Below are 24,803 nucleotides of genomic sequence, written 5' to 3' on the forward strand. Positions count from 1 at the left end.
GGCCTGCGTCGACGCAGGCACCGACGCGACTAAGCCAGCCTTTCATTGGCTGAGGAGAGCCACGCGTCCTCGGCGGGGCGGGGTTAGAAGCCGTGCCCATGTGCACGAGAAAGGAAGGCGGCGGCACTGCTGATTGGTGCTTGGCGAGCTGCAGGTAGGAGTGAGCGGTAGTCGGGAAGCGCCACGAGGAGTTAGGAGTAAGAGAAAACCATAGAGGCGGCCTGGCTTGCTTTCCCGCGGAATGCAGGACACGCCGGGGAGGGAAGGACAACATGTAGTAATAATAATAATAATAATAATAATAATGATGATGATGATGTAGCAGAACGGGAGAAGTTTGGGAAGACGCGAGGCATGTGTGGTGGTGCGCTCTCAGGGTATTAGTGACACAGTGTTTTTGCACTGTTAGAAGGAAAACTTGTTATATATATGCGTTTGTGTGTGTATGCATATGCATATATATGCAGCTGTGAGAATGTCGCTCATTTTTGCGGAGTGTGAAGTGGAAGAGTTCAGTAGCGAAGGTAGGCATTGGCGTGCCAACTTCAGTGGCATGAGAGAAGAGCGGATTGGACAGAGGATGGAGATGTTTGGGGCTGCGTACTCACCATATAGTTAAAGCAGACGCACACACCTTTGCTGAACTACAGTTCCCAGCAGCCTTCACAAACTGCAGTTCCCAGAAGACTTGTGTGCTTTAAGTGTACAGTGTGTGTACAAACAGTGATCCACAAGTGGTGCATAATGGGAATAGGTATCCCCTGTTGTTTGTGCTCTCATCTGGTAATTAGAGATAAACAGAGTTGTAGTTAATAGGCTTGTTCTACACTTGATACACAGTATTTCCACAGAGCAGGGGTAGTAGAGTGAGAAGTCACTGCCAAGTTATGTTTTAAGGTGGTGAATAGCAGCTGGCTGCTCCTGATGAGGTTGTTGTAATTTTTTTTAAAACCATCTGTGGCCCTGTTGATTATGTAGAAATTTAGCAGTTCTGCATCATGTATCAACTGGGTTCATGCACCTTATGTATTTACAGTAACTTTTTGTACAGTACTTTGTCAGTTTCTCTGTCCTTTACCTGTCACACTTTCAATCTGTCAGGGTAGTTGATATCAAAAGGATTGTGTGTGTGGTAGTTGAGCAATGATTGGTTGATTGGAGGGATATTGCCTGGGTAGTGTGCATAAGGAGGAGTTAAGAGTGCCACTGTTTGTGGTGGAGGTGGAGATTATCAGAGAAGCAGGGAACACAAAATACTTACTATCTGTACAATTCTTCAGGCCCCCCCGCCCCCCAGTCTTTCAGTATTGGACTATCATGATAGCTGACCCTTCCAACTGCTGGTGTTTGTGAATGTTAAGCAAGACTCACATGGCACCTGAAGTAATGAGTATGTATACTCAGTTATGATTGGTTCATTGGCTACAGCCATTCTTGGACTAGGGTAACCTTGCTACAGTAATCCACGCTCTGTTAACCTCCTAATTGGACTGTACATTACAAGGGGTTGCCCTAGGGCAGAGTCCAGAGCCTGCAGCTAGTGCAGAATGTGGCTGCCATTTGCTATCTGGAGAAGCAAGTTGGGATCCTATTGCACCAATCCTGAAAACAGTGGACTGGCTGTCAGTGAGTTACTGGGCCCAATTCAAAGTGCTGGTACTCATGTATAAACCCTTGAATGGTTTAGAACCTAAATATTTGAGTTAACACTTTCCATAGTATCAGCCAAACTGAGTTTTGAGATCTGCAGGGGAGACCCTACTTATGGTACCCTTGATGAGTATTGTCCAGGAAATCGCTGTACAAAACAGGACCTTCTCAGTGGTGGCACCCCAATTACAACACTCAACCCAATCTCTCACTTTGTCTTTATTCAAATGGCAATTAACAGTGTTCAGCTGCCCAGGAAACACAATGGTTTGCAGTCCAACTTCTATGAAGGAACAGAAGGCTGTCATTTTGACTGGGTTTTCATGTCACACAGGGGATGGCTAAGGAATGGCAAAATGTCTGTGATGTATGGAAACAACCCCCTACCCCAGAGCTTTCCAAACTGTGTGTCGCTACACGTTAATGTGTTGGCTGCAGTGAGTAGGTTTGTCGTGTGAACGCTCCCCATGCTTCTTCTAGGACTGGAAAGGGGTTAGTTGAACCCCCAGTTTGCTAGCAAAACTAAATTACTGTGTCATGAAATGATGTATGTCTAAAAAGTGTGAAACCAACATGAAAACTTTGGAAAGCTCTGCCCTACCTATAAAGTACACTTGGGGAGAGGGACCTGAAGATGATGTGGCGAGGGGAATGGCAGAACTGGAAAGGGCTTAACCAGGGGGGTTATTTTGAACGTGACTTAAGATTTGGGCAGGGACTACGGTATATGCTACAAAGGGAAGGAGAGGGACCTACTAAGGAGGTTCAAGGAACAGGGACAAAGTAAGCAGTGTCTGAAAAGCAGGAATCTGAGGAGACATGTTGGAGACATGAAGTTGAGAGAAATATGAGCTAAGTGAAAAGTAGGGTTTATTTGCTTCAGCTGTGAAAACTGTTTATTATTATCTATTTGTGTGTTTTTTAATCCAGTTACTGCTCTATAAACGATTGCCCATGATTGCCGAGTATTCCTAGAAGTCCAGCCCAAGAATATACTGTCTACCATTTCAGCCTTGCTTACATCTTCATAGACTACCTCAAAGAATTCTAAAAGGTTGGTGATGCAAAACCTTCCAGTGAGGAAAACCAGACTGATAATTTCTCTGCAAAGTGTGGGACTATCTAGCATGTGACTGGTGTGTGCAGTTGTCTTCTTATAGGTGGGGAGAAGCTGGCACCTGGAGAAAGCTATAGTTTGCTGAGGTAGTACTCACAGTTAAATACTGGAGTTGGTGATCCAGGATCACCATTTTCTAATCCTCTCCTTTAGACAAAATTAGGGTTCAGAATCTGAAACAACCAGAGTTTTGCCTGCAGTAGAAGGCCTTCTCTACCTTTTCTAGAGCTTCTCTCCCTTAATAGTGTGTCTCTTTCAATTTCTGGTAACTAAAAGATAATCAGCACTTGTGTGTTTTTCCTTTTGATGTCTAGCCTCATTTCCCCCCAGCTCTTCCACTTACAGTCCCAGCATAAATCCATTTAACTATACTGATATCCTCCTGTTTATTCCAGCCACCAGTTAGATGACAATTCTCTACTTGACAGAGACTGCTGCCCATTAACAGAAAGAGTTGAATATTTATCCAGAGGTCAAGGGCAGTTTGTGCCTATACACACTTAATTCTGTTTTGTCTTAGTCATGCCTTTGGAGATCTAATTATTCTGTAGCCACAAGGGTAAGCTATACTCTTGCTGAGCATGGTATCTTGACTTAAACTGCCAGTAAAATATTCTACACATCTTGACTGTTAATGAAATTTTATAAACCTTGGCTATCTTTTATTCTTCTCCACACTACCTATCACCCTGTTGTCAGATGTGACCTCTCAGAGAGGTTGATATTTTTCCTGTACAAGATATTTTAAATCTTGCCTGTCTTGTTAAATCTCCATTCATTTTTTGCAGTAATTCTTTTTTACTATGTTCATTTAATTTTTCAATACATATACAGTGGTACCTTGGGTTAAAAACTTAATTCGTTCTGGAGGTCTGTTCTTAACCTGAAACTGTGCTTAACCTGAAGCACCACTTTAGCTAATGGGGCCTCCCACTGCCACTGCGCCGCCACTGCACGATTTCTGTTCTCATCCTGAAGCAAAGTTCTTAACCCAAGGTAATATTTCTGGTTTAGCAGAGTCTGTAACCTGAAGCGTATGTAACCCGAGGTACCACTGTATTGTGACTCTGATCCCTAAATAATTAAATTGGGGAATTCTCCAAGAAATTAAATGTTGTTTAGTATTAATGATGTTTCTTCATACCTTTCCCTATGTTAAAATCCCATCCATTTTGATATTATATATGCAGATTTTGCTGAATTCCTTAACCAGAGTCAAAAACTTTCCAAAAGAATTCAAAGGATATATACAAATAGAGCTATAACTGGCACATAAGTTGATTTTAAACTCCTCTTCATCTGCTTCAACCCCACTGTTCGTTTTAGTCAGAACACAATACAGTACAGTGGTATCTCGGGTTACAGACGCTTCCGGTTACAGACTCCGCTAACCCAGAAATAGTACCTCGGGTTAAGAACTTTGCTTCAGGATGAGAACAGAAATCGTGTGGTGGTGGCACAACGGCAGTAGGAGGCCCCATTAGCTAAAGTGGTACCTCAGGTTAAGAACAGTTTCAGGTTAAGAACGGACCTCCAGAACGAATTAAGTTCTTAACCCGAAGTACCACAGTATTTGAAATGGGAACTGTAGTTGCTCCCAAGACTTCCAGATGCAGTGGTACCTTGGGTTAAGTACTTAATTCGTTCCGGAGGTCCGTTCTTAACCTGAAACTGTTCTTAACCTGAAGCACCACTTTAGCTAATGGGGCCTCCTACTGCCGTTGTGCCGCCAGAGCACAATTTCTGTTCTCATTCTGAAGCAAAGTTCTTAACCCGAGGTACTATTTCTGGGTTCGCAGAGTCTGTAACCTGAAGCATATGTAACCTGAAGTGTATGTAACCCGAGGTACCACTGTAGTTGGTAATGCCTTATACCTCATAAAGACACTGGCCAGGGGCTGTTTGCACAAGAAATTTCTCTTGGTTATGGTTAGTCCTAACCTTTCAGTGTTACTAAGGAGGGCTGCTGTTTAATATTTTAACAGAGTATGCATAGAATTTCTTTGGAATGTATAGCAATTACCTTAGCAAAGATTATGCTGTAGATTCCATACATGCTGAGTGTACGATATGTGAACAACAAGGTAATAAAGTCCTCCCTCCCCTCTGTGTATTTCTGTGGCTGAAAAGTCACAGTGTGATCCAGTTCATGCCAAAGTTCATAGCATGAACAAATAAATAACTTGTTCTTTGGAGAGTGGGATTTTCACAGAATTTCCCAGCCTCTTTTCTTAGTTGCATTCCTTTGAATCTAATAGTTTCATTTTTCAGGCACACCTTGAGACTCTGTATAAAACACACACACACACACACACACACACAGGTATATATCACCAATTTATAGGTTTCTAATTTATAAAACTTGTGGAGACCATCAAGTTTTACACCAAAAACTGGTATCAGTCACCACAATTCCACCTTGCCATCATGGCCATCACTTATGTGCCAGGTATGTGCCACTCATTCCGCACATCTTTATCCTTCCTGGACCTCTGTGTGTTTGTGGCAAAATAGCCATAGCTGGATAAACTCTGGTTGCCTGACACGCACCATTTAAGCACTGTGCCCCCTCAATCTCTTCTAGGGGTTCCCTCAGTCCTCCGGAGCAGATTTGAGGAGTTCACAGGAGAGTTCTTTAGTGCAAGTGGATATGGTTGTGCTGATGGGATGCATTATTGCCCTTCCTATGGCAATAGCACCTGTTTATTTAAAAAGAAAGCGTGCAACAGTTGCATTTCCTACCAGTGTCTTGCAGTGGTGGCGGGGCTTCCTCTATTTCACATAGGAGAATGGACAGGACAGCTAAACCACACAGATGCATCCTTTCTCAAAACTTTCATAGCTTTTAAAAGGGCAGTCGCCATCTCCAGGTGCCAACCATAATCCTTGGTTTTATTTGGGTAAACCATGGAGCTCATGCACTGACCTGCGGATTCCTTTTCTACTCTGCAGTAAAATGGCAGCCAGTGTCACCACATTTAACATTGACATCCCTCGCTGGGACCAGCACACTTTTATGGGGCGTGTGAAGCACTTTTTCAACGTCACGGACCCAAGGACGCTGCTGGTGTCGGAACATGAGCTGGATTCAGCAAAGGCATTGGTGGAGAGCTGCAGGTAGCCTGGGCAAATAACAATGGTTTTTAAAAAAACAAAACACATTTGGGACTCTTGCATGATCCAAGCATAGATCATATTCAGGTTTATTCACAAAACTGGTGGCACAGTGTCCTTGTTACTCTAGAGTCTATTACAGAAAACGTGAATACCTGAATACATTTTCAAACCTCGATCTGATGAGAGAGGCAACACTTTAACAGAATTTCTCTATCCTGGACCTGGTGTTGAAAAAATACCACAAAGGACATGTAGGGATTTAGACACTGTTGTTTGGTCCCAGCTCCTGCCCACCTAGCAGTTCAAAAGCACGTCAAAGTGCAAGTAGATTAATGGGTACCACTCCAGCGGGAAGGTAAACGGCGTTTCCATCCGCTGCTCTGGTTCGCCAGAAGCAGCTCAGTCATGCTGGCCACATGACCCGGAAGCTGTCTGCGGACAAACGCCAGCTCCCTCGGCCAGTAAAGTGAGATGAGCACCACAACCCCAGAGTCGTCTGCGACTAGACCTAACGTCAGGGGAACCTTTACCTTTTTAAGAATATGTGTGTGTGTGTGTGTGTGTGTGTGTGTGCCTGTGCATCTGTGCGCTCTGTGAGAGTGTTTCTCCCAGATTCCCAGTGCTTAACTTTGTAGCAGAGGGAGGGTGCTGCTATTTAGTTTGGAGGCTCGAGGTATTAGAAAAATGGTGCTGGAACAGTTACTTCTTTCTCATGCCTGCAGGGCAGGCATTGTGCCTCCAGGAACCAACCAAGAGCAGCTGTTCTATGCCAAGAAGCTTTATGACTCCGCTTTCCACCCTGACTCTGGTGAGAAGATGAATTTGATAGGGAGGATGTCCTTTCAAGTCCCCGGGGGAATGGCTATCACAGGCTGCATGCTGCAGTTTTACAGGTATGACGGGAGGAGTGTTGTTTCAGGAAGTTGCTTTTGTGAGACATGGAATACTGGGTGTTTATTCCTTTCAAGCGCTGGTGATCTCAACTGAATTTTGAAATCTGTTCCTTATCGTGCCTGCGCTACTTTCTCCCATTTTTATTCCTGTTCTAGATCGGTCTTCAAGAGTTGCTGTCAGGTGCTACATTAACAGTGAAATGTTTTTCAGGCAATTAATCCTTAGCACTGTGCACCTGCTATTTTATTGCAGAAATTAGTAGCAGACACTAATTGTAACTATGGCTGCAATCCAGATCCCACTTGCATGTGAGCAGGAGCCATTGAATTAAATAAGATTTACTTTGAGTAGACACAGGTAGGATTAAACTGTAAAGGAAACTTACGAGAGGATTTGAACACAGGCAGAGTCTATGCATGGGCTGAGCAGACAGACAGTGCACTCACAAAGTCATATCTGTGTGCAGCCAGTGCTTTTAAAACACTAAGCCCCAAACCATGGCTTAGCTCAACCGAACAACCAGGAGTCTGCACATTTGCTTGTTCACTGTAAGTCCTGCTTTGGCTTGGCGTTGCAGCCAACTAAAGGCCAAGTCTGATAAAGGTGAACACCTTGGGCCAGAAAAATGATAACAGTGGTGTCACTTTTGGTTATTTAAATGGATTCACAATCCTATTCTGGTTTCTGGATCTTTTTTCTCTCACTCCCTTCCCTACAGGACAGTTCCAGCTGTAGTTTTCTGGCAGTGGGTGAATCAGTCTTTCAATGCCATTGTGAACTACACCAACCGGAATGCTGCCAGCCCCATCTCCCTCAAGTGAGTACCTGTTTAGGGTTACCTGATGGCATGAGGCAGGATTCACCTAACCAACCCCATCAACAGAAGGCCTTCCACTTACACAGCGGTGCTTCCCCCCTCTCTCTTCCCCTGTACAACCCCTGGAATTGGCTCTGGGAAATGGACAGGAGAATCTCCCGAATAGCATGCAAGGAAGGAGGGGGATGATTCCATCTGGAGAGCAGGTGGAACAACTGGAAGTGAGCAACACTGAATTTCACTCAGTCTTTTAGCATGTCAGGCTTGTTGTCTGGCTTAAGCTAGGATTTGCTCTATCAGCTGGAATAGTTTGACTACATTGGCAGGAAGCGCCCTCTGGGGAAATCGGATGATGCAAGCAAATTGCTATGCATCCATTTGTCATAGTAACCCTATCAAGTTGATAGGGTGCTTGGCACTTCTGAAACGGGCTCCAGTGAACAGAGCATGGTGGTACTTTTGGAGTGGCAGAATCAAAGATCTCATTTCTTATTGCCCCTATGTGTGATATTCATAGCTTATTCACATGGATGGCTTAACTTCAGACTGTATGATGGTAGATTTTTACCCGGCTGAAGTGGGGAAGAGGCTGTTGTTAGGCAACTTGATGCTCTCTCTACAGCAATAGACTTCATGGTGGTTCTGTTTCCCCTCCCATTGGATCACAGAGCTAGAGTTGGAAAGATTCTTAATGTCTTGTGTCTATTGGAGAGCCAACAGTGTAGGGATGGCAGGTAGTGAATAAGCCTGCCACAGTAAGACCACACTGGTGGTGTGGAGGAGTCCCTCTGTTGCACAATTCATGAACTGAGATGGACTTTCTATGGACCTAACCTGTTTACCCTTTGGATGATTCCAGGCAAATTGGAGTTGCTTATTTCACTGCTACCAGCACCGCCTTGGCAACTGCCGTAGGACTCAACCTTTACACCAAGGTACCGTAGGAAAATGCTTCGTTCTTCTAACCACAAAGGGGCAGCAAGGCTGCAGGCGGGGAGGCAATCTGGCATCTTCTTCCAGTGTCTTTGGAGCTGTGGAAGTGTGATTGTCTGCTTCTTATGCATCTGCGTTGGGAACTGTACAATGGGATAGTGGGAAGGCCCACCATCCTGGACGCAGCTTATTTTGGCTGTGAGATGTTTCCCTCCCTTCCTTGGCTTCAGCTGTTCCACAGTGTTATTGTAAGCAGATGTGTATTCATTATAAGAATTTGGGGGAAGTGGACTAACTCTTGGTATTAGGCATACAGGGCCTATGGTATCCATAGCATAGGCACGGTGTCCTTCCTGAAAACACACACAGAGTTCTGAAGATCTGGTCCTCCTCCTAATTGCACTCCTGTCTCCTTGCAGAGAGCACCGTCCCTTGTGGCACGCTGGGTCCCCTTTGCAGCGGTAGCTGCTGCCAACTGCGTCAACATCCCCTTGATGAGGCAGCAGTAAGTCTCTAGGTAGAGCTCAAATGGCCTTTTAAGGCGGGAGGGGTGAAGGGGTGATCTGTAATGTCATGATGCTGTGCTTTGCTTGCCATCCACAGCCCAGGCCTTTGCTTCAAAGGAGGAATTCTGCTTTACCTAGCGGTAAAGGCATTTGCCTGGGAATAAGGACACCTGAGTTCTCCCGGCTCCTCCAGTATCTAATAATAACTCACTTGCTCACTCATACAGCTGCTTTCCAAAGTCACTGCTGATAGCAGAAGAGGCAGCAGGGTAAACAAACCAGAAAGGAAGCTCCATTTCCTTCCCAAAGTGTATTTACTTCTCTGGAGCTGATTGGGCCTCCATTTCAACTACTAGTCTTAAAATCCTGGGCATTAGGTATCTAAACGTAGACACATTGAGTGCTGAGTCAAAAACATGATGGGTGGGACCATTTTTGTTGATGAAAACGCAAACTGATTTCATATAGTGTGTCATGGAGTATGTCCTAAGATGTGGGTGATAAGTCCTTGTTGTTCTTTCAACATCCTACTATTTTTCACCATTTGCACTACATTTCCGTGTGTGTGTGTGTGTGTGTGTTTTTTAACCTTCAGACACAAGTTTATACTCATTGAAGAGCTATAAGCTTTTGCATGATAGGTGTGGACAGTAGTCTTCCACTGTTGCTCTTCCACTGTTGAAATGGTTTCCTGTCTCCCCGGACAGTAAACTTGCACCATTCCACTTACTTCCTGTACATTTTGCTAATATTGTATAACTTATCTTATCCTCAGCTGAACTTGCATATGTTATGACCCTACAAACCAGTTTCTTTGCAGCAGCATCCCAAGGTCCCTTGCTCCCTGCCCTGCTTTTTGTGTGTGTGTGGAAATTAATTAGATTCATGAATTCTCTATATAGGTGCAGTTTCACAAATTCAGCATTTATTAAAAAACAACAGCAAGCCCAAAACATGAGCCACAGTCCCTGGAGGAAGAAGCATGCACATATATAGAACATGTGCAGAGGTTAGGAACCCAGACACAAATGCAACATAAGTGCTGTCTAGATGCATCCTTAAAGCAAAATGCAGAAAAGTGACAGCTAATTATGTGGATTTGGCTGGTTGGTTCTAACCTATTCTATGGAAAATCCAGTACTACTGCCATTTTGACCTCTCTGCTCACATTTTCCCAGCCCACAATCCCGTATACTACAATACTCTGTTTTTTTTGTTCACTTAGAAAATAAACAGTTGGAATAGTTTAAAACACAATGTCAATTAGTATTATTTACCAGTTGTTAAAATGAGAGCATAAACCAGAGTCAGATACAATTTTAATATATTGCCTAAGGACTAAGTCAGCAGGGTAATTGAGGCATCAGTGATTCAGAGACAAATGGGAAAAAATCAGTTCTACTAGGCTGAATTCTCATTGCTCTTTATTTTGGATTTGATGAGGTAATCATTATACTCTGGTTACACAAAATATAAATCAAATTTTCCCCATGATTGCCTTTTTACTTTTATGTACAACCAGCGATGGTTAAAGGGAAATAACTTGGCTTGCAATGAACTTAATTGCCATGTGAATGAGATTACAGCAGCCACCCTTAGTGACATGGGCAAAAACAGTAACTTAATTAGACACATGAAATACAGAGCACAGGGCATGCAGAACCGACCTGCCCAGAATAAAGAAATGCAATGATGGACATTAAAACAAGTGGGAGGCCCCAGGTAGAATGCATACAGAAGTCAAACCTTAAGATTACAGAAATACGTTAAAATTCTGCTCTGCTTACTGCTGGTTACGCAGTTGTGGTGGGGTTTTTAATGGCTGTGTAGTGTGCTACAAAGAGAGGTAATCTATTCCTGCTCACAGCCACAACCATCAGGCATCCATTTCAAACACAGCTCCTTCTTGGCTCTCTGTGTCACCAGAATACTCTGATACCCCAGCTCTCTTCTGCCTCTGCAAAAATGAAATGGGCTCACAGTAATGCTTGAGATGTCACCTTCTTACTGAGCCAGAAACTAGTTGCAAGATGGTTTCCATGGCTTTTGTGGATAGATTTCCCCCTTAAATCAAGGGAAAATGTTGCAGTGATAGACTTCATTCAAATGGAGGCAACTTTTTTAAAAAAGGAACTATGAACATAGTGGATAAGCACTTTGTCCAGGCGTTTAATTTGCTGGAGGGGGTGCTAGTTGCAGTAGTACAAATGCTTCCTTTAGTTTTCCAGATGTGTTCCGTCTTCCATATAAATATTCGGATAAATATTTGAAATAAATCGATTTATTACGGAAATCCAATGACTCGATATGTATGCAGGTTTTTCCTTAACGGGGGCCACTAGGAGGCAGCAGTGCACCATCAAGTTGGTTTCAGATGCTTCGTTGTCTTGTGAGATACACCATCTCAGCAATAGGATGCTCATCATACTGATGAAGCACAGTAGCCTGCAAGGGATTTAAGAGAGTTTTTAGAGGATATTACCATGAGACCCTGCAGTGTTCTGTGAGCAGATTTTTCCTAATTCATTAGTGAAAAACGGAGCCTTGGGTTTCCAAAACGAGAAAGCATATCAGCACAAAACAAGCCATGTGATTGGGAGGAAGATGGGGTGAGGGTTCAGATCATGCCCTGCAGGAGGATCAAGTACCTCCACAAACATACATTAAGTGCCACAGTTGTTTGGGAGTAGTTCTGGGGAGTGGAATATGCTGGGGGGTGGGGGAGAGTCAAATGTGGGTAGGCCTCTATCCCTTTTCACTTTCTCTTTCACCCTCTTTTCTCTTTGCCCAGCGGGGTAGGGAAGTTGCAGGACCTACCTTGCCTTTTACAGTGGTACCTCGAGTTACAAATGCCTCAGGTTACAAACTCCGCTAACCTGGAAGAGTTACCTCGAGTTGAGAACTTAGCCCCAGGATGAGAACAGAAATCATGTGCCGGCGGTGCAGCGGCAGCAAGAGGCCCCATTAATGAAAGCAGTTAAGAACAGTTTCAAGTTAAGAAGAGTTTCAAGTTAAGAACGGACCTCCGGAACGAATTAAGTTCGTAACTAGAGGTACCACTGTATATAGAACCCCAAGGTCCACAAACTTAAGCGAGCTACAAATGGAAGCTTGGGGGATGTGTGTACACTCAGAATGAATGAACCAGAGTGCCTCTGGGTATGTGTGCAGCTCAATAATTTGTTTTTGGTACCTGAGCTAATCTCATACTCCTTTCATACACAAACACGCCCGTTACAGCTTTCTGCCTCAAGTTTTGTTTATTTCAGCAACTTAATTTAGAAGGGGTGAGTGGATTTCTTGCTGTTTGGAGCTGGGACTCACTTGCTGATCTACTGCAAGTTGACCGTAGCTGTGCCAGTCGATTCTGACTGTCCTATAACCAACTCTAATGCCTCCCCACCAGGGACGGAGGAAGGGGGGTGCAGTGGGGGCGGATCGCCCTGGGTGCCTTCGCTGAGGGGGCTGACATTTGGCACGACTCCCAAGCCTATCCCAGCCGTCGGGGGAAGGGGAGAGCTGTACCACTTTGCCAGTGGCATTCCTCCCTTCCCTCTTCGTTTTGACAGCTGGGGGAGGCTTGGGAGTCAGAGGCGGGCGGTGCGCTGAATGTCTGCCATCAGCGGCTCGCTCCGCCCCCAGCTGCTGTGTGCACATGCCGTTCTGTGCACCCAAGCAGCTATCCCGCACCTGGGAGGGCACCCTCCGCGCCCCACCACCTCAGGAGTGCGCCCACCCTGGGCAGAGCAGTCATATGCTCCACCACTGCTCCCCACCACCGCCCTTATGTCATTTTAAGAGAATGGTGGCTTAGGGCTTTCTTGGGATTGGGAATCTGGGTCCTTTTGCTGTTCTAGGCATGCCCTCATGTTTCATTTATTTATTTTATGTATCTATTAAATTGATATACCACCCTTCAACTGAGGATCACAGGCTCATTTACAATATAAAAACAGGAAATATGTAAAATAATGGCAGACAAAATAATACCCCCTATGTTTAAATTAGCCAAATTAATTGGCTTAATTAGCCAATGGCCGGGAGAAGAGGAATGTTTTTGCCTGGTGCCTAACGATATATAATTATGTCATAATTTCATGACATAACCAGAGAGCCTCAGACAATGTCTGAGTCAGACAGAGTCAGTGACTATTGTTTGCACATACATAAAAAAGTGAAATGTGATGTTCTGAGGATCCACATGCAGCAGAGTCTTGCTATAGTTTCTATCTCCTGTGTTCTCTTTGAGCTGCTCTTCAAGGCTCTCTCTTTCGGTGGTTTGCTGTGAGGATCATGAGAACGAAGGCTGAATGTCCTGACCAAAGTAGGAGTGTTTGTTGCACAGAGGGAAGGAAGAAGCATGTTTCAGATGCTGAGCGTGGTGGTCTCAAAAGTGTGGGTGTTCTAAAGTTCAGCAAGGTCGGTCGCAATGTCTGAGATGGTGTGTTTGTGTTCGCATTTAGGGAACTCATAAATGGGATCACAGTGACTGATGAGAACGACAACCCTCTGGGCAAGTCCAAGGTAAGTACCATCATCTCAGGAGTTTGAAGATGTAGCGTCATCATTGCTGTGTTTGAAGGAACAAAGCATTTGGAATTTGTCTTGCCAGTGTGGCTGACAGCCAAAGGAATTGAGAGACCTGGATATGCAGGCATTTCAGGTTTTTAGAAGATGCTGCCCTTTTTGTGTACTTGTGTTCTCCCCATCCTAAGGATGATTTGGGAGTCGGGCACAATATCAGCATTTGGGGGAGAGAGAAAAAAGGGCAACAGGGAATTATGAAAAGATGAAAGCTACTGTTATGTCCTAAAGCTGGGCTTCTGGAACCTCTGGCCCCATGCCTAATTGGGCCTGCCAGACCTCTGCATTTTGCCTCTTAGGCTACTGCACCCAAGCCATGCCTACCTGTTCTACACCTGTTGTCATATATGGCATCAGATGTGGGGCAGCCAATGACCTGATTCAGCCAAAATTATCTGTCTGCAAAGCACTCTGCAAGACCCGACTGCTGGCTGATGGCTGGGTCTTGTCGTGCCCCTTTCAAAGTGCTCCACAAGATAGCACTTTTGCAAGGGGCTTTGCATACATGTCAATCATGGCCAGCAAGAGGTGGAAGAGAGAACAGTCTGACCTGCGAGCCGGATCCAGATCCCCACCTCTGACTTTGAGTAGGCAGGGGGAACCTGCAGCTCTCTGGATGTTGCTGAATTCCCAACCTGCATCAGCTCCAACCAGCATGGCTATTTATCAGGTATAATGGGAACTGTAGTCCAACAACATCTGGAGGGTTACAGGTTCTCCATCCTTGCCTTAAAGATTTATTTGTGCGCATGTCCAATAAACTTTCATAGGCCATAACCTTTCATCAGGTGATATTCTTGGGGAAGTGATGGCTGCTTCAGATAAGTGGGTTTTGGCATCCCAAGAGAACCAAACCTATCTATGTCGTGGAGTTGGGGTGGTGGTCACTGGCCTGCACTCCTGCCTGCTTATGATTTTAAGGGTTCTTGCTTTAAGCTTCTAATCTGCCTTCCGACCCCGAGAGCTGGAGCAGTACTCAAAAATCGCTTTAGCAGGGAACGAGATATGTTTCAGCTTGCATTGGCACACACCATGCATTCTTCATGACACAGATGTCTAAAGAAAGAACCCAGAATGCAGATTCTTTGTAGGTAGCATTGGACGCTTTGCTATTCCCAGTTCTGCTACAAATAAAGCCCAAGCGGCATATTTTTGTATCTCTTGCTCTGCTGAAACACGAAGCTTGTTGACCTTCAGATAATACTTTCTAAAAGAAACATCCTTAGAGAACAGGCCCCTACTTGCAGGCTGAAATCTGGCACAGGGAAAACAATGGAGACGAGGGTAAATAGGGGGAGGACGTGCAGTGATTTCAGTTCGTTACAGCATTCGGACAGCATTCTTCAGCTGGAACTCTGGTGAGACAATGTCAGCCCTGGCAAGAGATGACCAGGGCATAGTTCAGTTTTTGCTGAGATGCCAGAGAGGAAGGGCTGTGTTTCTGCAGTGTTGTAAATCAGGGGTGGGTAACATCTTTTCTTTGCCAAGGGCCACATCCCCCCGGGAAGATCAGTGGGGGTGGGGGTTTCACGTGAAGTTAGGGGGCAAATGTAGTCCTTCTCTCCTTCCCTCCCTTTCTGCCAACCCCCTTTTCTCTTCCTTTTTGTTCAGCGAGCTGCTGGAGCAGGGTCAGATCACTTGCTTCCATTGCTTCATCCGTATGAGCTTCTTCCTTCTCTCTCCCACCAAGGGCTGCAGTTTCCCAACCTCTCTTGTAAAAGGGAGAAGTGACATGAGCCGGCTATAGACTGAATATGAGGAACAAAAGAGAGAGACGTGCCCATCGTTATCTCCCAGTTTAACAGAACAGACAGTGCTGCTGTTGGTGTGGCTCCAAAGAGAGAACAGATTGGAATGAAAGATCAGAAGTTTGGTGTTGCACATGTTGAGCTTGAGATGACGATGATGGATCCCAAAAGAAGCATAAGTGACTTGGGCAGCAGTGTGGGATTTGATGAGGTCGCCCAAAGGCCGTGTGTCGAGAAGAGCAGAGGGCCAAGAGCAGAGTCCTGTAGGGCACCAACAGAGAGAGGGAAAGCAGAAGATGGGCTCGCCACTGTAGCAGGAGTAGGGAACCTGTGGGTGTTGCTGGCTTACATCTTCCGTCATCCCTGACCATTGGTCATGCTGGCTGGGGCAGATAGGAGCTACAGTCCAACAACATCTGGAGGGCCACAGGTTCCGCCCTCCTGTCCCATGGGAACATCAAGGTGCACTGGAGCATTTGTAGCTGTTGGAGCCATGTTTAATGTATCCCTATTTTCGGTCAGAGGGTTGTGCTGTCTCTGTAGTCCTTCATTTCCCATCCTTATCTATCCTTTCTCAAAATTTAATAGCCATGAAAGTGCCCATCTGAGTGTTGGAGACAGACTTAAACCAAGAAGTCTCCAGCCCAGGCATTTCCCCTCTTTGCCTGATGCCAGCCATTCTGAGATGATTGGTCCTCTATGTGTGTCATCATTTGAAGAACAACATGACTCTTTCTTTCAGAGAGCTGCGATCAAGGGGATAACTCAGGTGGTGGTTTCCCGCGTCGCCATGGCTGCTCCTGGCATGAGTAAGGCAAAGCCTTTGAACTATAGCTTGGCAAGTAGATTATGGGATGGGCACCAAAGATGACACATGGATTATTAATGTAAGGTAGCTTCAGCTGAGGAGGAGGAGGAGGATAGGCATGACGTTTTACCTCCAGTAATGATCTCTCTTAAGAAGCAGACCAAACTATGGTCTGCAAGCTCCCCTCAGGAAGATTGTAGAACACTTGAGAATACCTGTACCTTGGCCCTATACTCAACTTCCCTCATGGTCCACCCCAGCTGATTTGTTCTGATCCGGCTGATTGGGGCCATATTTACTGAACAGACTGGCAAGCCCTAGAGCCTGTACTGTATTTTGTTTTACTTTCATAACACTGCATTGGTGTAGTGTACTAATTTTCCCCTATAATTTTACCAGTTCAGGGGCCAATGATTTTCATAATATGGTACTTGTTTTGATAATGATTTGGTGGTGGGGGGGGTGTATTTAAGTGAACTGCCGCAATTCACAATTGGTCCTCGAGGGTGGGTAGTGGCAAAATTGAGAACCACTGCTCTAGTGAGTAATATTGTGGGCTTTTGAAACTGCATTTCATCTGGCTCTTACTTTGGTGTTCAGAAAGCAAACTGCTCTAATGCGGAAGAGACTCATTATGCTAAGACACCCCCCACCCCCCAATGAAGTTTTTATAATAAGGCCTGTCTACCTTGGGAAATCTGAGTAATCCCCTTCCCCATCCCCCTCATTTGTATCTTACAAGCCTAAAGCTGCAAGAGAATACTTTCTGAGCATGTGGCTGTGCGCTGTTTGCTTATTGCACTGCAGGGCTAGGCCGAGGAAGAGCTTTTAAAACTAGTTGTACATGGAAATTTATTCATCATACTTTAATAGATGGCTAAGAAGTTGCCACTGGAGGAACCTTGCCATCTTTTATCTGTTTGGGCATTCTGATGTGGCTAAGTCCTTCTGGACTCCCATCATAAAAGCACTTCAAACCAGAAGAGGTTTGTTGCAGAGTGCTTGAAATATCTTCAGTGCCATAAGCATTTGGACGTGTATTGATTATAAACCATTTAAAGTGCTGTTAATAGGAGCACCTGCAAATGTGGTGATGAGCTGCTCAGTGAAGAAGCTATTGCCCACTGTTTGTTTGTTTTGGGGTTTTTGCATCTTGCATGCCATTAGTTCCCTTGAGCCAGGATACATGGGCATTATCAGGAAAGAAGAGTCCTCCTGGGTGGACTCTAGGGAGAGATATTTTGTGTCTGTGTGGCTTCTTAAAGTCAGGCTTCTCCGCTGCTGAAGTTTACATAGCATGCATACATGGAGTGGCTGAGAAGCGGGGGAGGGAAGGCTCTTTAATATCCCACATCTCTTCTTAGAATAAACCGATGCTCTCTTTTTCTCCAGTTTTGTTGCCCATCATAATGGAGAGACTAGAAAAATATCCTTTCATGAAGGTAAGTAGCTCTAGAAGTATACTTTAACACAATTTTCTGCCCTCTGTATGGAAAATGAGTACCATTTTCCCAATTTAAAAGGGGGATAGGACGGATCCACAAAACTATTGGCTGATTGGCTTGATGGCCATCTTCTCAAAGCTATATGCACAGGATCACCTTCAAAAATTATCAGACTGGTTGCAAAATAACATTATTCATGAATAACAAGCAGGATTCAGAGGAAGACACAGCACCATTGATGAATGTTTTACTCTGAACCATATTGTAAGGAAATAAACTAAGAACATTAAGAATAATATTTATGTAACCTTTATTGATCTTTCTGCTGCATTCAACTCTATTAATTGAAACAGACTGTGGAAGAAAACCCTGACTGCAGGCTTCTGCTATTGATCCAAGAACTATACAGCAATACAGAAATGAGGATCAGAGATGGTTTAAATGACTGGTGCTTTTAAAATGTCTTGAGTGAAGCAAGTTGCATTCTGGCTTCCACTCTTTTAAATTTTTATAGTAATGATCTGTTGCCATATTTAGCCAATGCAAACTCCCTCTCTCCAGTAATTATAAATAGAAAGCTCTCAATATTGATGTATGCAGATGATTTAGTTCTCCTCTCTCTTTCTCGATTGGGCCTCAAAAATCTCTTGGAGGTGTTCATACTATAAACAGGAAAGCCTATCTATAAATTCCTCTAAGACCAAGATTATGATTTTTGGCAAACACAGTCGTAGGTATAAATTGTGCTTAGATCAGCAAACTGTAGAACAAACTTGCTCATTTATATACCAGGGTATAGTCTTTAGTGAAACCCTCTCTTGGATGTGGCATATGGAAGCAATGAAAGTCTTGGAAGGGCCAAGAGAAAATGGATCTAGTTGTAGCAGCAGAGAATTAGGTTGAATAGCAGAAAAAGCTTGTTCACCATGAGATCTACCGGACAGTGGAACAAGTTTCCACTGTAATGTGGTGGAGTTGCCAATCCACTTTTACAGTGAAGTGGGGTAATCTGTGTCAGATTGATTGATGCTAGAGAACCTTTAATCAGTGCAGGATGCTAGATTGGGTCTATGGTTATCGCATTCAACCTAAACAATGTCTGATTTCCCACAAGCCTCTATCCTATAGCATGTCTGTTTGAATTTTACATGGTTTTATCTCTTGGAACAGCTCTGTAAATTTAGCATTAGGGCAGACTGGCCGCCAAAACACTGAAGCAAAACCTAGCCACTTTCTGACTTGCTTAGTATGTGTTCCGCATTGTCAGATCCCAACAGAGAAGAGGGCATGGATGGGGAACATGTGGCCCTCTAGATGTTTGCTGTACTATTGTCCCCATCATCTGTGACCATTGGCCATGCTTGCTGGGGCTGATAGGAGTTGGCACCCAACTTCAGCTGGAAGGCCATGGGTTCCCATCGTTTTACAGTGGTAACTCGGGTTACAGGCGCTTCAGGTTACAGACTCCGCTAACCCAGAAATAGTACCTCAGGTTAAGAACTTTGCTTCAGGATGAGAACAGAAATCACCTGGTGGCGGCGCGGCGGCAGCAGGAGGCCCCATTAGTTAAAGTGGTACCTCAGGTTAAGAACAGTTTCAGGTTAAGACCGTACCTCCAGAACGAATTACGTTCTTAACCCAAGGTACCACTGTACTAAGGTATGAGAGTTTGGTTTCTTACTTTCTTATCTGTTGCTTTCTTGGCAGAAAATCCAGGTTCTCCATGCTCCATTGCAAACGATACTTGTTGGAGGGTTGTAAGTATTATGTGTGTCATATTGCCTGCATGAGTACTAACTTAAGGCACAGACGGCAAAACTAGATGTGGTGGGTAATGGGTAGTAGTAGTTTTATGTAGTAGTTTTATGTAGTTTTTCAATTTCATTGTTCTGCATGGGACAATGACAATAAAGATATTGTATATCGTATGGTATGGTATGGTATAAAACAGCTCTTTGGATACCCACAAGAGACTTTACAAGTTACTTCTGTAGCACAGCAGCTGTTGAGTGACCAGGTGATTTCAGATGAGGAAAAGCAATGGGGAGTAGCCAAGATGCAATACTAGCGTTTCTGTGTGAAATATTCTTCCATATGTATAGCCTCTCTCTTAGCAGTTTTGAAGGTGGAATAGCAATGCTGGGTTTGCTGTCTAGAAAAAAAATTGAACCTTATTTCTAACATTCTGCCTTTGCCTGTAGCCTTGTGTTCATGGTCCCGGTTGCCTGTGCACTCTTCCCACAACGAAGGTACAAGTCTTAGTCCTCTCTCTTTTCTTACATTCTCTCTGTTGACTTCCCTATACAATTCTGGTATCTTCCTGGCTTGGGAGGGCAGCATTGCCACATGTCTTCAACCACATGTGCCTTCAGCTGATTGATATTCACTCATCATTTTGTGAGCAGGCATAGTATAATTTAATAATTACCTCATCTTTCCCACACAGGAATGATTCATGTTGATGTGTAGCCAATTCACTCCTGTGCCATGTTTACTCTAAAATGAAATCCCACAAGTTCAATAGGATTAGCTTCCTAATTGTTGACACTGAATTTTCTTGAGAAAGAAGCCAGCAGAAGGATCCTGGACTAGCTAAAGAGGTTCTCTGGCCTCTTAGCTTGGAGTGGGGAGCACTATGTGTGTGGCTCTTTAATTCAGGGTGGTCCCTCTGCACATCCATACACAAGCAAAACCGTGGACTCTGTACATAACTATTTACTATATTTACTATTTACAATAACATTTACTATGGCACTGGTTCCCAGACATTTTCTAAAGAAACGCACCAACAACATTTTGTCTTTGACTGGGACTTATGTGTCAGTTCTACTCAGGATGGGATTTGCGGACAAGCCTTGCGATGCACACACATAATTATGGATTCTACCATGTGACCTAGTTTGCAAGAGAGCGTATTAAGTGATTCACTTAATACTGATTTCAATACCTGCCTCCATTTTTCTGTTCTCACTCTTCGGGAGAACAAAGGCAAAGGCAGTTTTGCTGCCAGCTTGAAATCCATGTTGCCTAAACTCTCTTCTATGCTCTAGAAACGTGACACAAAGAGCCTGGCAGCAAGTGCAGCTGCAGACTGGCTCTCCTAAGCCTCTGCTTCATCAAACTGTTCAGTTAAAATTTACAGCTAGCACCAGGAAAGCCGATTGTGAATGGTTTCTTTACCCATAACAGGTGAGTAGCCAGTCCTTGTCCCACCTGCTAGACTACAGTTCTCTTTATTCATTTAGGGGAGACCTGGCAAGATTAAGTGACTTGCCCAGAATTATAGAAAAGTAGTGCATGGCAGGATACAAAATCTTGACTTCTTTTGCACCTAATTGGCTCCCATTCCCATGTCACTTTATACTAGGCAGCCTTGAGCTACATAGAGGACCAAGTCTTTTCTTCTTTTCCTTTCCAGCTCCATTGCCCTTTCACATTTGGAGCCTGATCTCAGGCAATCGATTGTGGCCAGACATGGAGACAATGTACCTTATGTCTATTTTAACAAGGGATTGTGAATGAAGCCTCTATCTCGGGAGCTGCCTGGACCTGCACTCGTGCTCTGCCTTTGAGCTTCCGAGAAGCGTCTTGTTAGCCATTGTGAGAAATGGGGTGCTGGGCTAATTGGACCTTTGGCCTGATTCAGTCTGGCTGTTATGAAGCTCTTAGCTGTACAGCACTCCTCACAGGAATAGGTGTTGTAACCTCACTATGGATTTTTCCTCCACCTTCCCTGCCATATAGTTCCTGCTCCGTTCTGATACGTTATCTGTGTTCTATGCAACTTTGGGATTTCCAACTGGGTGCTGCATTTTGTCTTTCCAAGGCAATCTCTGCCAAGCTTATCTTTGTCAAAATCTGTCTTGGTTCCTAAAGGGTACAAAACCTCCAAATAGATGTGAAATGGGGAAGTTACTGTGGGCTTCACACTGGATGACTCAAAATCAAAATATAGGTCTGTATCACTATGGTGTTGATTTGCTCATGTGCCTTCAGATGGACCAATTTCCTCTGCTTAATCATTAAGATAAATCATGTAAAGGTAGGTGACTTGGGGTCAGTGTAGGAAATTATCGTTTAAGCACATCCTGCAAAAGGTGGTCAACTTGTGACCTCCATGTGTTGTTAGATTTCAGCTCCCATCAGCTGTAGCCAGCATGACCAGCTTTCAGGGATGATGGGAGTCAAATCAAATATCCTTTATTAGGCATAGCAAACCACACATTAATCAAACAGACACCGTATACAAATTGTGCAAAATACGAGCTCAGCATAACAAGGTTTGTCCCAATCAGATTTTTAACTCCAGAGAAAATCAATTTGCATAAATAATACAACACAACACTACCACTTCACCGATCAATTAAGAACCACTAAATCTTTTTATAATGGACCAGTCTTTCTACGTGGGCAGCACTCAAAAATTCAGCCACTATTAAATAATTTGATCATTAATAATGGGAGTCATAGTCCACCAACATCTGGAAGGCTATAGGCCCAAACTCAAGTCAAACAAGAGAATGGGACTAGAATAATGTTTCTGCCACCACTTCTTTTCAAGAACCACAGCGGGACATATATTTTCTATGCATGCACAGATGGGCTACTGGGGAGAGAGGTGAATGTGAAACCTGTTTTCTTTTTTCATTTGGAAAGATGAGCCTGTATGTTCTGCCTCCCCAGTATTCCTTTCCAGAAAAAAAATAATATTCCACCAGCTCATGCAGTAGCAACCTAGTTCTCCCTGAGAAAGTAAACTAGGGGTGGTGAATTATTTTCAGCCCAAGCACTTAGAATCATAGAATTGTAGAGTTGGAAGAGGGACCCTGAGGATCATCTTGTCCAACCCCCTGCAATGCTGGAATATGCAGCTGTCCCATATGGAGATTTAACCCTACAACCTTGGTGTTATCAGGACCAAGCTCTAACCAACTGAGCTGTCTACATTCCCTTCTGGTCAACCTGCTGGGGCCCACAGGCCAGTGGTGGGTGGAGCCAGAGACGAAAGTGGGCAGAGCAACAAATGTAAAGCACACCTTTTCACTATAGGCTAGGGTTTACACACACACACACACACACACACAAAAACCTCCCCCTCCAACCTCCATCCAGGCATGCAAGAGGCAGTGTAAGAGTTCAAGAACACATTCCAGACAGGCAAAAGCACTCAAGGAAGGTGGGGAGCAGGGCAGGGGATGGTGTGTGTGACCTGGGAAGATTCTCAAAGTCCAGATAGAGATCCAGAGGGCTGCATTTGGTTCTTAGGCTTCAGGTTGTCCATCCCTTTGTCTGGCCTGTACCACTTTAGAGTGTAGGTGAGTGTTCACATAACTGAATGCTTCTCTGTACAAAAAACACAAATACACCCACATACAGCACAGAAAAACAACATGAGTAGTGCAAGGCTAGAAAGGTCCCCAGAAGAACATTCATTATGTGTGTTCCCCCACCTGTACTCTGAAGTAATTTCCAAACACATGTTTGCCACTTTATTGAGAAGTCCAAGTTGCCCAGTTTGCTTAGGCTAGTATTAAGACTGACTCTAAATAGTTGACATTTCCCATGCTGATTCTTTGGCAGCACCCGGGGTTAACAGAAAAGCAGCTGTGGGGCCTACGTGCAGACACATGCTGTCCGTGCAGCTGGTTAAGGATGCAAATAGCACATATTTTCTACCTCTCCCAAACCAGGGTGTTGCACTGTTCTGGAGACAACACACATCTGATGCTCCCACTCACTCAGGTGTAAGTTGAGCAGGTCCTTTACTGAAATCTTCTGTCAGCCACATACTCACCAGGTGGCTTTATGTGAGCCTTAGTCCTGCATCTCAGCCTTAGATCCCATCTCCAACCCATAGGTGATAATACTAACCAATCTTGAAGTTAACTGTTGTAATGATTATTGAACACTTGAAATGTGCTCTTTTTAAATAGTAAATACTTTCATTATGCAAATCAAGTTCTTGCATGCAGAAATTAGAATGCTTGATGGGCGGGAAGACACTCATGCAAGGTATTCATTTAAGGTACATGTGCCAAATTATGATGAGAGTCTGTCCCTTGTTGGTAGATATTTTAAGCAGCAATTTATTTCAAGGATCTGATTTGCCTTGCATTGAAAATGACTGTTTGAATCCAGGAGCTTACTGATTTTTATATGTGTTTTATTATTTTTATGATAAATGTTGCCCAATTGTGTATGTATATTTGTTTATGCTGGTGCTAGCCAAAGTCTGCCATATTGGATGGCAAAGTATTGGAATATTTTTTGCTTTTTGCCATTCTTGGATTTGTTCAGGATGAACTGACATTCAGTGTTGCTTATTGGGTCAAGAAAAGCTCATGCCATTAATTCTGCCAGGGAAAGGCTTTGTTACATGTATGGGAAAGACAACAGAATAAAACACACTGCAATCTTAGAAACTGTCCCTGGCTCTTCTCTTGTAAACATTTGGAGCCATGAGTCCTTTCTGCTTGTGGTATTTATTCAGCTGTGTGGCTTAGGCTTCTGTAGACCCTACAAACCCATTAAGCCCACTGTGAGTCCCTCAGATGTCTTGGACTACAATTCCCATCCTCCATAGGATTGGCAAAAGCCTGATCTAAGCATTGGTGATAAGAACAAATATTCTTAAACTGCTGTTGCTTTCCTTGATACACACAGCCCAGGCGTTCTATGATTTGAACTGGTGACATTCACAGAATTTTCAATGCAATATTCTGAGTCATGCTTAATACTTGACTGCATTGGGATTTAAAAATGTTGGGGAACCCTGTGTAGATCCATAGCTGGGGCTTTCTGTAAAGCATGAGAAATCTTCCACTTTCCCAAGTAGTGAAATCTGCTGAGTGACAACCTGGAAATCCCCATTGATTTTACTAGGGCTATTATTAGAGTCATTATCTTGGGCTGCTTGTGATATTGGAATGGAATAGATTGAACTGGTTGTGTAAAACAGGTGAGTGGGTTGTGGCAGGCATTTCCAGAAGGATGGTGAGGTGATGAGTGTTTCTGCCTCTACTCCAGAACATTTCCCAGCTGCATCTCCTGCAACCTTATTTTATTTTTACTTTACTTAAAGGTAAAGGTAAAGGTACCCCTGACCGTTAGGTCCAGTCACGAACGACTCTGGGGTTGCGCGCTCATCTCGCTCTATTGGTCAAGGGAGCCGGCGTTTGTCCGCA

The 24,803-nt window shown here is 44.2% G+C and overlaps 1 protein-coding gene across 4 annotated transcripts; it reads left to right on the forward strand.

Annotated features, from left to right (window-relative positions):
• The first annotated feature begins 39 nt into the window (after positions 1-39).
• SFXN2 (sideroflexin 2) lies at positions 40-24,041 on the forward strand. Of its 4 annotated transcripts, none has more exons than XM_028730428.2 (13): positions 40-154; positions 2,581-2,704; positions 5,720-5,884; positions 6,627-6,777; positions 7,497-7,595; positions 8,455-8,530; positions 8,948-9,033; positions 13,498-13,558; positions 16,109-16,175; positions 17,567-17,616; positions 19,327-19,376; positions 19,821-19,868; positions 21,038-24,041. In XM_028730428.2, the coding sequence occupies exons 3-13, from the start codon at positions 5,845-5,847 to the stop codon at positions 21,135-21,137; spliced, it is 828 nt and encodes a 275-aa protein (XP_028586261.2). In that variant the 5' UTR covers positions 40-154; positions 2,581-2,704; positions 5,720-5,844; the 3' UTR covers positions 21,138-24,041. The 4 variants fall into 4 exon arrangements, with proteins under 4 accessions (XP_028586261.2, XP_028586262.1, XP_028586260.2 ...); XM_028730423.2 differs by having other exon boundaries at positions 43-154; positions 6,607-6,777; XM_028730427.2 differs by lacking the exon at positions 19,821-19,868 and having other exon boundaries at positions 41-154; positions 6,607-6,777.
• Positions 24,042-24,803: the final 762 nt, after the last annotated feature.

The sequence above is a fragment of the Podarcis muralis genome, chromosome 6, assembly GCF_964188315.1.
Source record: "Podarcis muralis chromosome 6, rPodMur119.hap1.1, whole genome shotgun sequence".
NCBI classification, from domain to species: Eukaryota; Metazoa; Chordata; class Lepidosauria; order Squamata; family Lacertidae; genus Podarcis; species Podarcis muralis.